This window comes from Electrophorus electricus, chromosome 21 (genome assembly GCF_013358815.1).
Source record: "Electrophorus electricus isolate fEleEle1 chromosome 21, fEleEle1.pri, whole genome shotgun sequence".
In the NCBI taxonomy this organism is placed as follows: Eukaryota; Metazoa; Chordata; class Actinopteri; order Gymnotiformes; family Gymnotidae; genus Electrophorus; species Electrophorus electricus.
Window position 1 is genome coordinate 1,241,757 of NC_049555.1, and position 10,543 is coordinate 1,252,299.

The window sequence follows — 10,543 nt, forward strand, 5'->3', positions numbered from 1 at the left end:
ATGACAGTCAAACAGGGCTTTTTTGCTGAGTGAAGGTTTTTGAATGACTGCCAGCTCTTCTCTCTGGTGGGCTGAATAAAGAACCTGTCAACCTGTTCCTTCCAGACAGCACCCAGCCTGTTGCCACGCTCAGTGATTTTTAAGCCCGTGTGCTAGCAGATGGTCATTCGTTAAGACTTCTGCCATTTAAAAAAAAAAAAAACTTGCTGAATTTTTATTAGGGCATACATTAGGGAAATATACTCTTATGAACACTCTGCTCCTTTATTATCAGTCATCTTCAAATAAACTCCACCTTATGCAAATAGTGCTCCTTACACATTAGATATGCACCTTTTTAGCAATAGTTTAGTTTATCACCTTAAAGCTACTGTACTTCCTCACTTGCACAGATATCTGATATTTATACATGGTTTTCTTTCTCTCAGCATTGCTTTTCACTTAAGTGCAAATGTAAGGTAGGCCTGCTATAAGAAAGGTAGAGGCAATAATGTAAAAAAACCCAAACATTGTTATTAGGTTCTGAAAGTATACAAAGGAAAAACCATCATGGAGTTATTATGGGAGGGTATTGTGAAGTCTAGGGGGGATTGGCCCTGGATGATCTGCCCCCAAAAGAGGCTCAGCATTTATTAGGGAACAATCCCAATATCAGAGAAGTGTGCAAGCTCAGTTGTGAGTATACGGATGTTCAACTCAATTAGACAGGGGGAGACTGTAGAGTTCTTGTGCAAATGTGCACATTTGTCAATTTTATTACCAATTATTTATTTATTGATTATAAATTTTATTTATTACTGATTTATATTTTTTATACTTAACCCAGCATGAAGCAGGCAGTTTGTTAGTAGGAGGAACTGCAGAAATCTATATGTGGGAAGAGACTCTTTTTACATCAAACAGAAAACCTAGGTCGAAGCTATTTACAAAACACCCACGTCACATTTAAAATTTAAATGTATGTTTTTTTGTCAAAGTTATGCAGTATTCATATTATTTTTCTATATTCATATCTGCTGTAAATCAAACAGCGTTTATAATGTTGAGTTAGCTATATACATAAGCTATACATAGCTTAGATGGAACATATCAGCTGCTAACTAATAAATAATGTTAGCACATAGTTAACAGCTTGATCTGAGTCAACTCTTGCTTAAACAGTGAGTAGCGTGGTTTAAACAAAGGTCCAGCATAGCTCTCGGCTTGGGTTAGCAACCTGTTCTTAACTCATGTTGAAAGCTTGGTGTAAAAGAGTGTTTTTAGATAACATTTTATAGACATACTTTCCTTCACTGATGTCTTCATTTTCAATTACCATTCTGTTCTGAACAGCCAATTTTCCTATTCCTTCCATAACAAGAAACCTAATGGCTTGCTTTCCAAAGCTGTAGCTGCTCTTGAAAACCTAATATCTGAAATTCATAGAGTGGTTCTGCAGTTGTGGGTGTATGAGAGAGATGGGTCCAGTTCAGGCAGATAGCATGAAGGGAAAGAGGGAGATTTAGGTCTGCTGTAGGGCCTATTCCCCTTACCATGGACCATTCACCCAACAAGACTGGCATTCCCAAATATCACACACATACACAAGCTCACACAAACAAAGACATGCTGTCTTACAACCATTTGCTATAGACACTGAAAAGAACTGCAAGAAATATATATACTGTAGTGCTCTCTGCATCCCAGCATGGCCAAATATGATAAAGAGATCATGGCCAGAGATCATGAGTGTCATTTTTTCAGTAGCCTTAGGGGTCCACCTTAAGACTCAGGTATCCATTACATGGTATAGTAAACTATGGTTAGAAAAGCATGTTTAAATGACGGTGGGAGAGACTTATCACACTGTAACCTGACTTAACCTACACATGTATTCCCACCTTTGTGTTCCTCAGCATCCATTCATATTTCAAATAAAAATGATGACACCCCTCTATGGGTTCATAATATTTCTTTATAGCAATTCATCAAAAGCTAATATGAGTTCCACATATCACAACAGAAAACAGATCTCCAAACAAATCTTGGTGTAAACTACCATATGAACATTTACTGGGTCCCTCTGCTTTCGTGTCTACCTACACTTGATACAGCATGATTAGGATCTCAGAGAGCGTTACAGTTAGTAATGGAACTACAGGAGCCACAGGAAGTATGCTATTATTGGAGTGAGAGAGAGGGCAGGAGAGAGAGAGAATGTGAAAGAGAAATGGGACAGCACAGGACGCTTGCAGTCTGGAGAGATGGGAACAGAAACTAGCCAAAGGAAAAAATATGTAATAATACTTTTGGCATAGCAGGAATCACACTCTGATATGCCACTGGAAAAAAGATTTTTAAAAGGCATTAAACGGGATAAAAGGCTCTTAGATATGATACATTGACTATACATCATACATTTTGCACATCTCTTATTATGTATGTGTCTGTATAAGAAAAGATGATTAAAAGACTAAATGAATAAAAAAGATGATTAAATACAGGCTGAGTTTGTAATAATGACAATGCTTGCTAGGATTAGCAATACAAAGACAAATAATCTGGAGAAATGCAAACATTCTAGGGAAACTGGACCAATAAGAATATGGACCTCATTAATCTGGATGGAGTAAAAATAACCACGTCTATCGCTAATCACAAAATGGAATGCATTATTCCATACTGATTATAAATGTGCATTTAACCTTCATTTTGCTGTCCAGGAAGCCATCTGAACCTTGACAACCTGCATATGGAATATGCATTAAGATTATGAAAAAAAAAAAAGACTTAAATAGCCTGAGGAATGGGTGAATATAGGTCCTTGAGTGGTCCAAACACAGTTTTGAGAAAGGAAAGCATGTTGCTGGAAACCATTTCTGGCATAATAATAATAATAATAAAAAAAAAAAATCATTTTAATGAAGAGGGAAATTGCATTTGTTCCAGGGTATGTGCTGTCTGTACTCTCTGGACAACTGAAGAGCAACTGACAAAAACATTCTCTTCCTAGCTGCTGCATCCATGTATAAAATATTAAGGCCAGCAGACTTAAAATGACATGTTTCTCAATATGGACATGTGTAAAAGAGCTGTAATAAAAGAACTGCATCTTTCATTGAATTTTGCTGTGGTATATTCTGTTCAGTTAGAAGGATTTAGTTAAACCACTCTTGTTTTTTTCCCCTGCCACCAACATCCCTTGCTGTGGGGGAGTGGCATTGTTTACTTTGAATCATGTGTCCAGAGTTATACATCACTTCACCCAGCATATTTTTTAAAATTGCAAAAAATTGTAGGGGGAATTGTGATGTTCATGGTAACGTAGAGTGTGCTTCACACTGCATATTATAAAATTACTGCACCTTTTTTTGTCCTGTATCATATGACTTGCTATGTGGTGTGTGTGTGTGTGTGTGTGTGTGTGTGTGTGTGAGTGTGTGTGTGAGTGTGTGTGTGAGTGAGTGAGTGAGTGAGTGAGTGAGTGAGTGAGTGAGTGAGAGAGAGAGATTTATCATAGTCTGGCTCCACATGAATAAGTACATAAAGGCTAAATTACTGTGCTGGAAAATGGAATCAGTCCACCAACATTTTAATTGCTTTAATATAGAAGACAATATGAACATCAGAAAATTCAGATTATTTGAGTGCTTTGTATCCTCAGAAATAATTGCACATAAAGCACAGTTTAATCAGTGTAGTGGTTAACAAATCTTGCTACCTAATGATGCCAAGTTTCCTCTTACTTTTATTCACTTTAAATGTGGCCTGGTACAAAAGAGGGTAAGAGATTGTGAAGTTGAACTGCTCTGAGAATGGTTATCTCTGATCTAGCTGTACTCTGCTGTGATCACCTTTTCTTTCCAGAGGTCAGTTAGCTGAATGAAGCTTGGTTTGAATGAATTTCATTGGGCAACTGTGCTTATGACTGCAAGGAGCACTGTAGGGCATCCCAGGTGACAAATATCTGGAAATCAGCAGTGAATAATGAAATGCTTAGGTAAGACTGGTCATCACTGCAAAGAACACCGGACATGGCATGAAATGTCTTCCAAATTTGGATCTACTGACAAATTGGTTTCTTACCTGCAATATTCAGAATTTCTTCTTGCTTTCTGGGCTTAAGGAGGATGCAGTGGCCACTGTTTGTCATCCATTTCCAAATGCTTTTTGGGACTATGCACTAGTATGAAAGCATGCATTAAAGCTTGAATGTATGATTTCCTCAACCTGGGCTTTCTTGAAAGCTATAACAATGAATGATGCAACATTGCACAGCCAGTGCTATGGCTTCTCCTGTTTCCAAGGCAACAGCTTACAATGCACATGGCACCTTACATGAGTCCTAAAAATATAAGCACTACAAAAGGCTGCAGACCCCCAGTGTAGCCTTGCGTCTGCTGTGCTCATTAAAGTCTATGAAACCTTGTTTGATCAGGACCAATAGTAATTTTTCATCAGCTTACACTAATGGTCTTTGTAATGATGAGCATTAATGATTAGGGGGGGTATCTCCCTCAATTATAGAGTGGATGAACTCTTGTTATGCAATTGATTAATTGACAGAGGTGCTGCAAGTTCAGGAGCCTCTCAGTTGGAAAGGTGTAGGAGATACTGCAGTCAGCAAGGTATCAGCAAGCACTTAGAGTGCCAGAGAGTCTAAGAATAGAAGCTGTTTTTTCCTTGGCCTTCTTTTTTTCAGTGTGGCAGCATTGTTGAAAGGTCAAGACGTTGTTTTAGGACACAGAACCACCTTTGAGTAACAGAAGACAAAGAACGTGTCTTTTCTGAGAAGCGTGTAAAGAGAAAGCAATTACTTGCTAAAGCCTGCTCATAAAACAATGGCATCGATCAGGGCTCTGCTCTGCTTCAGACAGGACTAGGGGAAAATGTGCTGACAGATGTGGTGATCATAGAGGGGAGACAATTGCATAACTGTAAAGCAGTTAATGGATTGAATATTTAAATTACTGCTTTCATGTGCAAGTGGGTCCACCCAAAGTAGCTGATTAAAGCTTTTGGTGGACCTACGGTCTTTCCATTGTCTCTGCATAGCCATGAAAGCCACTAACCATTCACATTATATAAAATGATTCTTGGGAAGTTGAAGGTTCTGGGTGGTTGTATTTCTACAAGCCTTATTAAGTGTCACTATAAAATATCACAGGAGAAATGCTGATGAAATGCCAGGATCAGATTTAGCCTTGGCCTAAATGAACCAATCTTGTCATGGCATATTTGTTGTCATGTTGTGGCAAATCTTGGCCTAAATGTGTCTGCTAAACATTAAGGCTATATATACAAAATCTGGGCAAGCAGCCAGATCTCTCTACATCTCTCTCTTGCGATCTCTCTCTCATACAAAACACATGTACACATGCATTCTATCACTGGCTGTTTCATAAACCCCCAGACAGTTTCTATCCTCTTACAGGTCAATTCGGAAGCATCTCCAGCAGAATATCAAGAAAGAGGTTGAATGAGACTCCAGGTACACTCTGTCACTTCCAGCGCAATCACATATTTTTTATGACTTTGGAATGTGTGTTGCGGTCATTTTTAGACATCTTTTATTGTGCAAAAACGGAAGGGTTGGCACAATGAAATTGGAGTTCCATGTAAATGGTTGTGTGTATTATTGTGAAAATTAAGTAAAAGTAACAAGAACAAGACAGACCAAAACTCAGCTCAACATTAAAATCCAATGATATTGTTTATTATAGAACAGTTAGTTCTTTGATTAGACGATAGAGATTTCATGAGTGCTGATATAGAGTATAATGGTACTCTGCTTTACAAGTGCATTTTATTAACCCTTAATTACAATTGTTATCTATCTTAGATTGTAACATTTGCTGTTATCTCATCAGAGTCACGTCATCAAATGATTTGTCATATTTTTCTGTTTGCACAATAAATGGGAACATGCAGATAAATGTACATTATAAAAGTAGCCGGCCTGTGGTAACATAAACCTCCACAAAGTAGCAACCTATGGGAAAATGTTTGTGTTGTTTGGTGACAGTTCAGTACCAGTCCATTTGCGGAGCTATTTGTGTTGACAGAACCAAATAAATTAGTAAATAAACAAACAAATCATAACATATTGTAGATTATTAGTGTTAACTAATAAATGGCACTTGTGGAACTGTTGTATAAAAGCAATATCACATGTGATATTGTTTGATTTAATCTCTGGCAGAACTGGCAGAACAATAAAGGCTAAGTAAAACAATCCACACCCACCTCTTGTAACTTCTAACAAAACTCAGCCTCTTCCCAGTGAGTGACTAAAATGACAATGCAGGGATTTCCAGGATTACAAGGCTTATCAGGGGAGCAAATCAAATACTATAGGCACAACTATATAACATAATCTACCACAGGCACCACCCCTCATCGTATGGATACTGTATAGCAGAATATGGATATGATTATAAGTGTTAATAGAAGTGCCATATGGTAGACTCAGAAGATCCTAATTATTCATCACACTCTCCAGTATATATTTCACTTTTCCCAGTCCTTTTACACAGGGATTCACCTTGACTTATAATTGTGCGTTGCACATGCTTTTCATACATGTGCCAAAAAAGGTAACACCTTGTGTTTCTGTTTGTCAGGGCTCCTTTATCACATAAAACCAGGTTGCGCTGGGTTATCTTATTTCAGACAATGGGCTGCGTGCTGCTAAGGCTTTTTCATGAGATTAAAGGCACTAATGCTTCAGATTGCAGTCATAATTCACAGAGGCCCTTGCGGTTGTGAGTTACAGCTCAACAGAAGTCACTGTGCCACTTTTGCCAGTTACTGAGCCTTTTTGGAAGTGTATGCTGGAGGTTTCTTGCTTCTTGGGGAGGTTACTGTTTCTTTGTTCTGAGCATGATGTCAAGACAACATTATCTTATCCATTGTACAACTTTCAAGTTCTAAAATGTCAGATTGACCCCTTTTTTGTTTCAGTTCATGACAGACATCAGCTGTAAGCATTTATAAACATAGGCAATTTCCTGAGATAGTGAAAAATAAAAATAGAAAAATAGATAGACTGTTTGTAAATGAGAATGTCCTAAAATCTAATCTGAGCTCCCCAGAGTATGAGCAATAATTATTTTCAAATAGCATTTTATTTCAGTTCATTCCTTTTAAGAATGAAAGTCTGTGCATTCAGGTAGTGGAAATCAGGGGTAAAATCAGTGGCAGTTTGATCTGCAGTGATAGAGGTGCCTCAATGATCTACAGTGATCATCTTCACACATTTTCAAACAGAAGAATGTGTAGCTGCAGTAGTCTTGACAGTTTGCCAGTTACACTCTGATGTGAATTGACAATGTTTAGGGACAGCTGCCAACATCCACATTTTTAGAATGAATTCTCTTGTTTAGCAAGGGAATTTTGTTGAAGAAACTTTGTACCACAATGATGTGATTATTTTTTATTGAAAGGAACACAGAAATAAATGTCACACTGGAGTAGTGTGTATAAAGCAAAAATAATTTATCAGTCATTGCACAGCTTATACTGTGGGTGTCAATACATATAAGGACCTAAAGGTTAAGGCTGAATCTAAGGATATTGTGCTGGGTGGCGTGTCAAAGAAAAGGGTTACACAAGGGAGTATGCCATACTAACAATGACCAATTTTCTATATGATCTAACAGGAATATATATATAAGAAGTGAAAATAAGAATCAGTAACTACAACAGATAGCACCCTTTTACAAAATATTTTTCATATCACAGAAAGGAACTACTAGATTGTATCTCATAAAATTAATACATTTTGGATATATAAATTAAATTTGTTGTATAATCATGTTGTGATTATCCTGTTCCATGTATTTAATTTTTTTAATTAATTCCAGTATTTAATTTTTTACCATTACTGATGTCATGACCAAAATAGACTTCTATATCATTAATTTTTTAAACAATAAACCATAAAACATCACATGAAGCGTGTTATTCTTGAAAACATTTACATTTTTTTATTCCAGTTAAAGAAAAAATACTTGGTCAGTCCAGTGCATGGCCCAGCTGACAGCCAAATGTATACACAACATCTTAGCAAAGTCTGCACAGGCTCAACTCCATTATCCTTGTTGATAATATGGCTACAACCATATTTACTTGCTAAACTCCACCTGTCCTCCAGCACTAATGCACCTCAAATGACAGCAGCTTGTGGGCATCATAACTCTAAGCACTCATAACACATCAAACAGAATTGGCAAAGCACTTCTCAGCATCTCTGCAGACAGCAAGTGTTGAATATATCAGATTGGCTTCCTAGAGTGCTGCTGAGGTCATTCTGTTCTGATTCTGAGTTCAGCTTCATGCCATAAGTCAGTGACCCCTTGTGTGCTCACAGTCTGTTTAAATAGCACCTTGGCAAATAAGTGTCACAGAACGCTCATCTCCCGCGAGTCATGTGGTTTGGCCCGCCACGTACAGTTGGGAGGATCCCACACCTGGACCTTGTCCTGTCTGTGTATTTAAGCTGTTTGATGTACTTGGTCTTGTCTGCAATGCTGTGGACCTGTGCTTTGCTGGCATCTTTGCTGAACACACACAACAAGAGAGAAAATGTAAGGATTGGTTTATTGTAATAAAAAGAAATTTAATGTGGTTACAATAAATTTAAAACAACAACAACAACAACAATAACAACAACATAATCACCATCAAAAAGTAGAAAGATTAAAGCAGTTTCAATAGGAACTCATGTTTTTTGCTTTGATTGTTTAAAAATTCACCTGCTGACAATCTGAGGTTGACGGTTTATAGAGGAGGCATACCTCATTCCACCGCAAGGGATATAGCGCCTGCCTCGAGCTGAAGGGGTATCCTGAGGCTTCTCACCCGGGACCTAAATCCACATCAGCATCACTGGGTGATGACTCTCCAGATAATGAAGACCAAATGTTCTTTCATACTTTGTTTCTAACTACTGGGTCTGGGACTGCACTGTGCAATATCTATACCTTACTGTAAATACAATATTTGAACTATTATAATGGGAGATCACAAACTATTTACTAGGAGACAACTGTATTGCCTCATCTTTTTGTACACTGACATCTTTAATATATGATTTTGGCTTAATATATTTTGCTGTATATACATACTGCTGTGTACAAGTGTGGTGCCTTGCACTGCTCTGTACTTTAGTATTTGTTTAAAACATTTGTCTACCTTGTCAGCTCTGAGGTGGGTTTCACTAATACTGTGAATAAGTTTAGTGAATAAGCTTTGTTTAGTCAGTAAGCTTACAGCATAGTGGCTGAATGGAATTAAAAATCCTAATCATATATACAAATATATGTGCTGAATTGTCACCTTGGATTTCAGAGTGAGGACAGTGGCCCTGATGGTGGGCAGGTCTTTGGTAGGGATGTACTTTTCCACCATCTTATCAAAGTCGTGATGAGACGACAGGAACAGTAGCATGCGGCGACCAAAGTACCTGAGACAAATAACAGCCCCGTTCCCATGAGAGAACCATGAGGGAGGAACTTAAGGGTGACTCACAGCACACCAACAAATTGTACCAGTCTACTACATTTACTACAATTAAGCAGAGTCCAATATTTATTAGTATATTTATTTTACCAGGACACAATTCCAGTTGCCAAGACACTCTGTGTCTAAAAAACTTCTATTACTCTACAATTTAGCTGCATTTGCTGACTTCAGAGTGTCATAGTTAGGAGACTAAAAGAATAAACCAAAAGATTACTATCTGGGCATGTGAAAAGCTTTGATAGTTTTCCATCTGATCCTGGTACCAACCTGGTTTCTTGGGAAGAGTCTTGCGCCAATTTGGAGACTGCAGGTAGAATTCGATTAGTCACACCTTTTGTCCCAGACAATAAGCGGTCAGCGCCAATCTTTTCTATCAAAGTAGCCAAATGCTGAGAAGTGCACTTTCTTACTGCAGCATTCAAATGACTTTTGAGGAGAACACAAACGAGAAAAGAGAAGGAAATATTTAAAGGCACTCAAAAATGAATGACATAATAACAAATATGTAGTAATCTAGTCAATGTATACAGTGCAATGTTTAACTCTTTCATCTTTAAAGTAACTTAATACACTTATCTATGAACTAAAGGCATAATCAAATTATCCTATTCTATTTGATGGCTTTAAAAAAAATCTTTAAGAGGATAAATCAACAAAAATACTGTCCAATGCCAAAAAACATTTCGAAACACCAAAGGATAAGTGAAAATAATAGCAAACAGCAGCCAAAGCGCTCTCATTTGTTGGCCTCTTGACTGCTGCAGCTAGATGAAAGCTATAGCTGAAAGCTAGCTGCAAGTTAACTGACCTGAGTCCTCCAGCGAGAAGAGCATTCATGCTTCGGGTGGGGGTGCAGTTCTGCACCATGCAGTCCAGGGCTGTGTCCACATCCTGCCTAATAAAAGCATTGGACTCTCCTGCTTTGTGGAGGAGGACCTTGGCAGTAGCTTCCATCTCCTGGTCCATACCTTTCTGCAGACCAGAGTACAACTCTCCCAAGGTCACCAGCGCCACGCGCGACACTCCAGAGCGTAAGTTC

At 38.0% G+C, this 10,543-nt stretch overlaps 1 protein-coding gene across 1 annotated transcript; it reads right to left on the reverse strand.

Annotated features, from left to right (window-relative positions):
• Nucleotides 1–8,392: 8,392 nt before the first annotated feature.
• Nucleotides 8,393–10,534, reverse strand: LOC118240474 (TOG array regulator of axonemal microtubules protein 1-like). The gene is made up of 5 exons (XM_035521138.1): nt 10,313–10,534; nt 9,772–9,930; nt 9,319–9,445; nt 8,778–8,848; nt 8,393–8,540 (listed from the first exon to the last, which is right to left on the reverse strand). The coding sequence occupies exons 1-5, from the start codon at nt 10,468–10,470 to the stop codon at nt 8,393–8,395; spliced, it is 663 nt and encodes a 220-aa protein (XP_035377031.1). The 5' UTR covers nt 10,471–10,534.
• Nucleotides 10,535–10,543: the final 9 nt, after the last annotated feature.

What these genes read in the sequence shown, in the direction of transcription:
- LOC118240474 (XM_035521138.1), bottom strand. Translation starts at nt 10,470, where the DNA reads ATGGACCAGGAGATGGAAGCTACTGCCAAGGTCCTCCTCCACAAAGCA. An exon ending in CTTCTCGCTGGAGGACTCAG is followed by an intron (nt 9,931 to 10,312) that starts GTCAGTTAACTT and finishes TCTCCTCAAAAG; the next exon opens with TCATTTGAATGCTGCAGTAA. An exon ending in GACTCTTCCCAAGAAACCAG is followed by an intron (nt 9,446 to 9,771) that starts GTTGGTACCAGG and finishes TATTTGTCTCAG; the next exon opens with GTACTTTGGTCGCCGCATGC.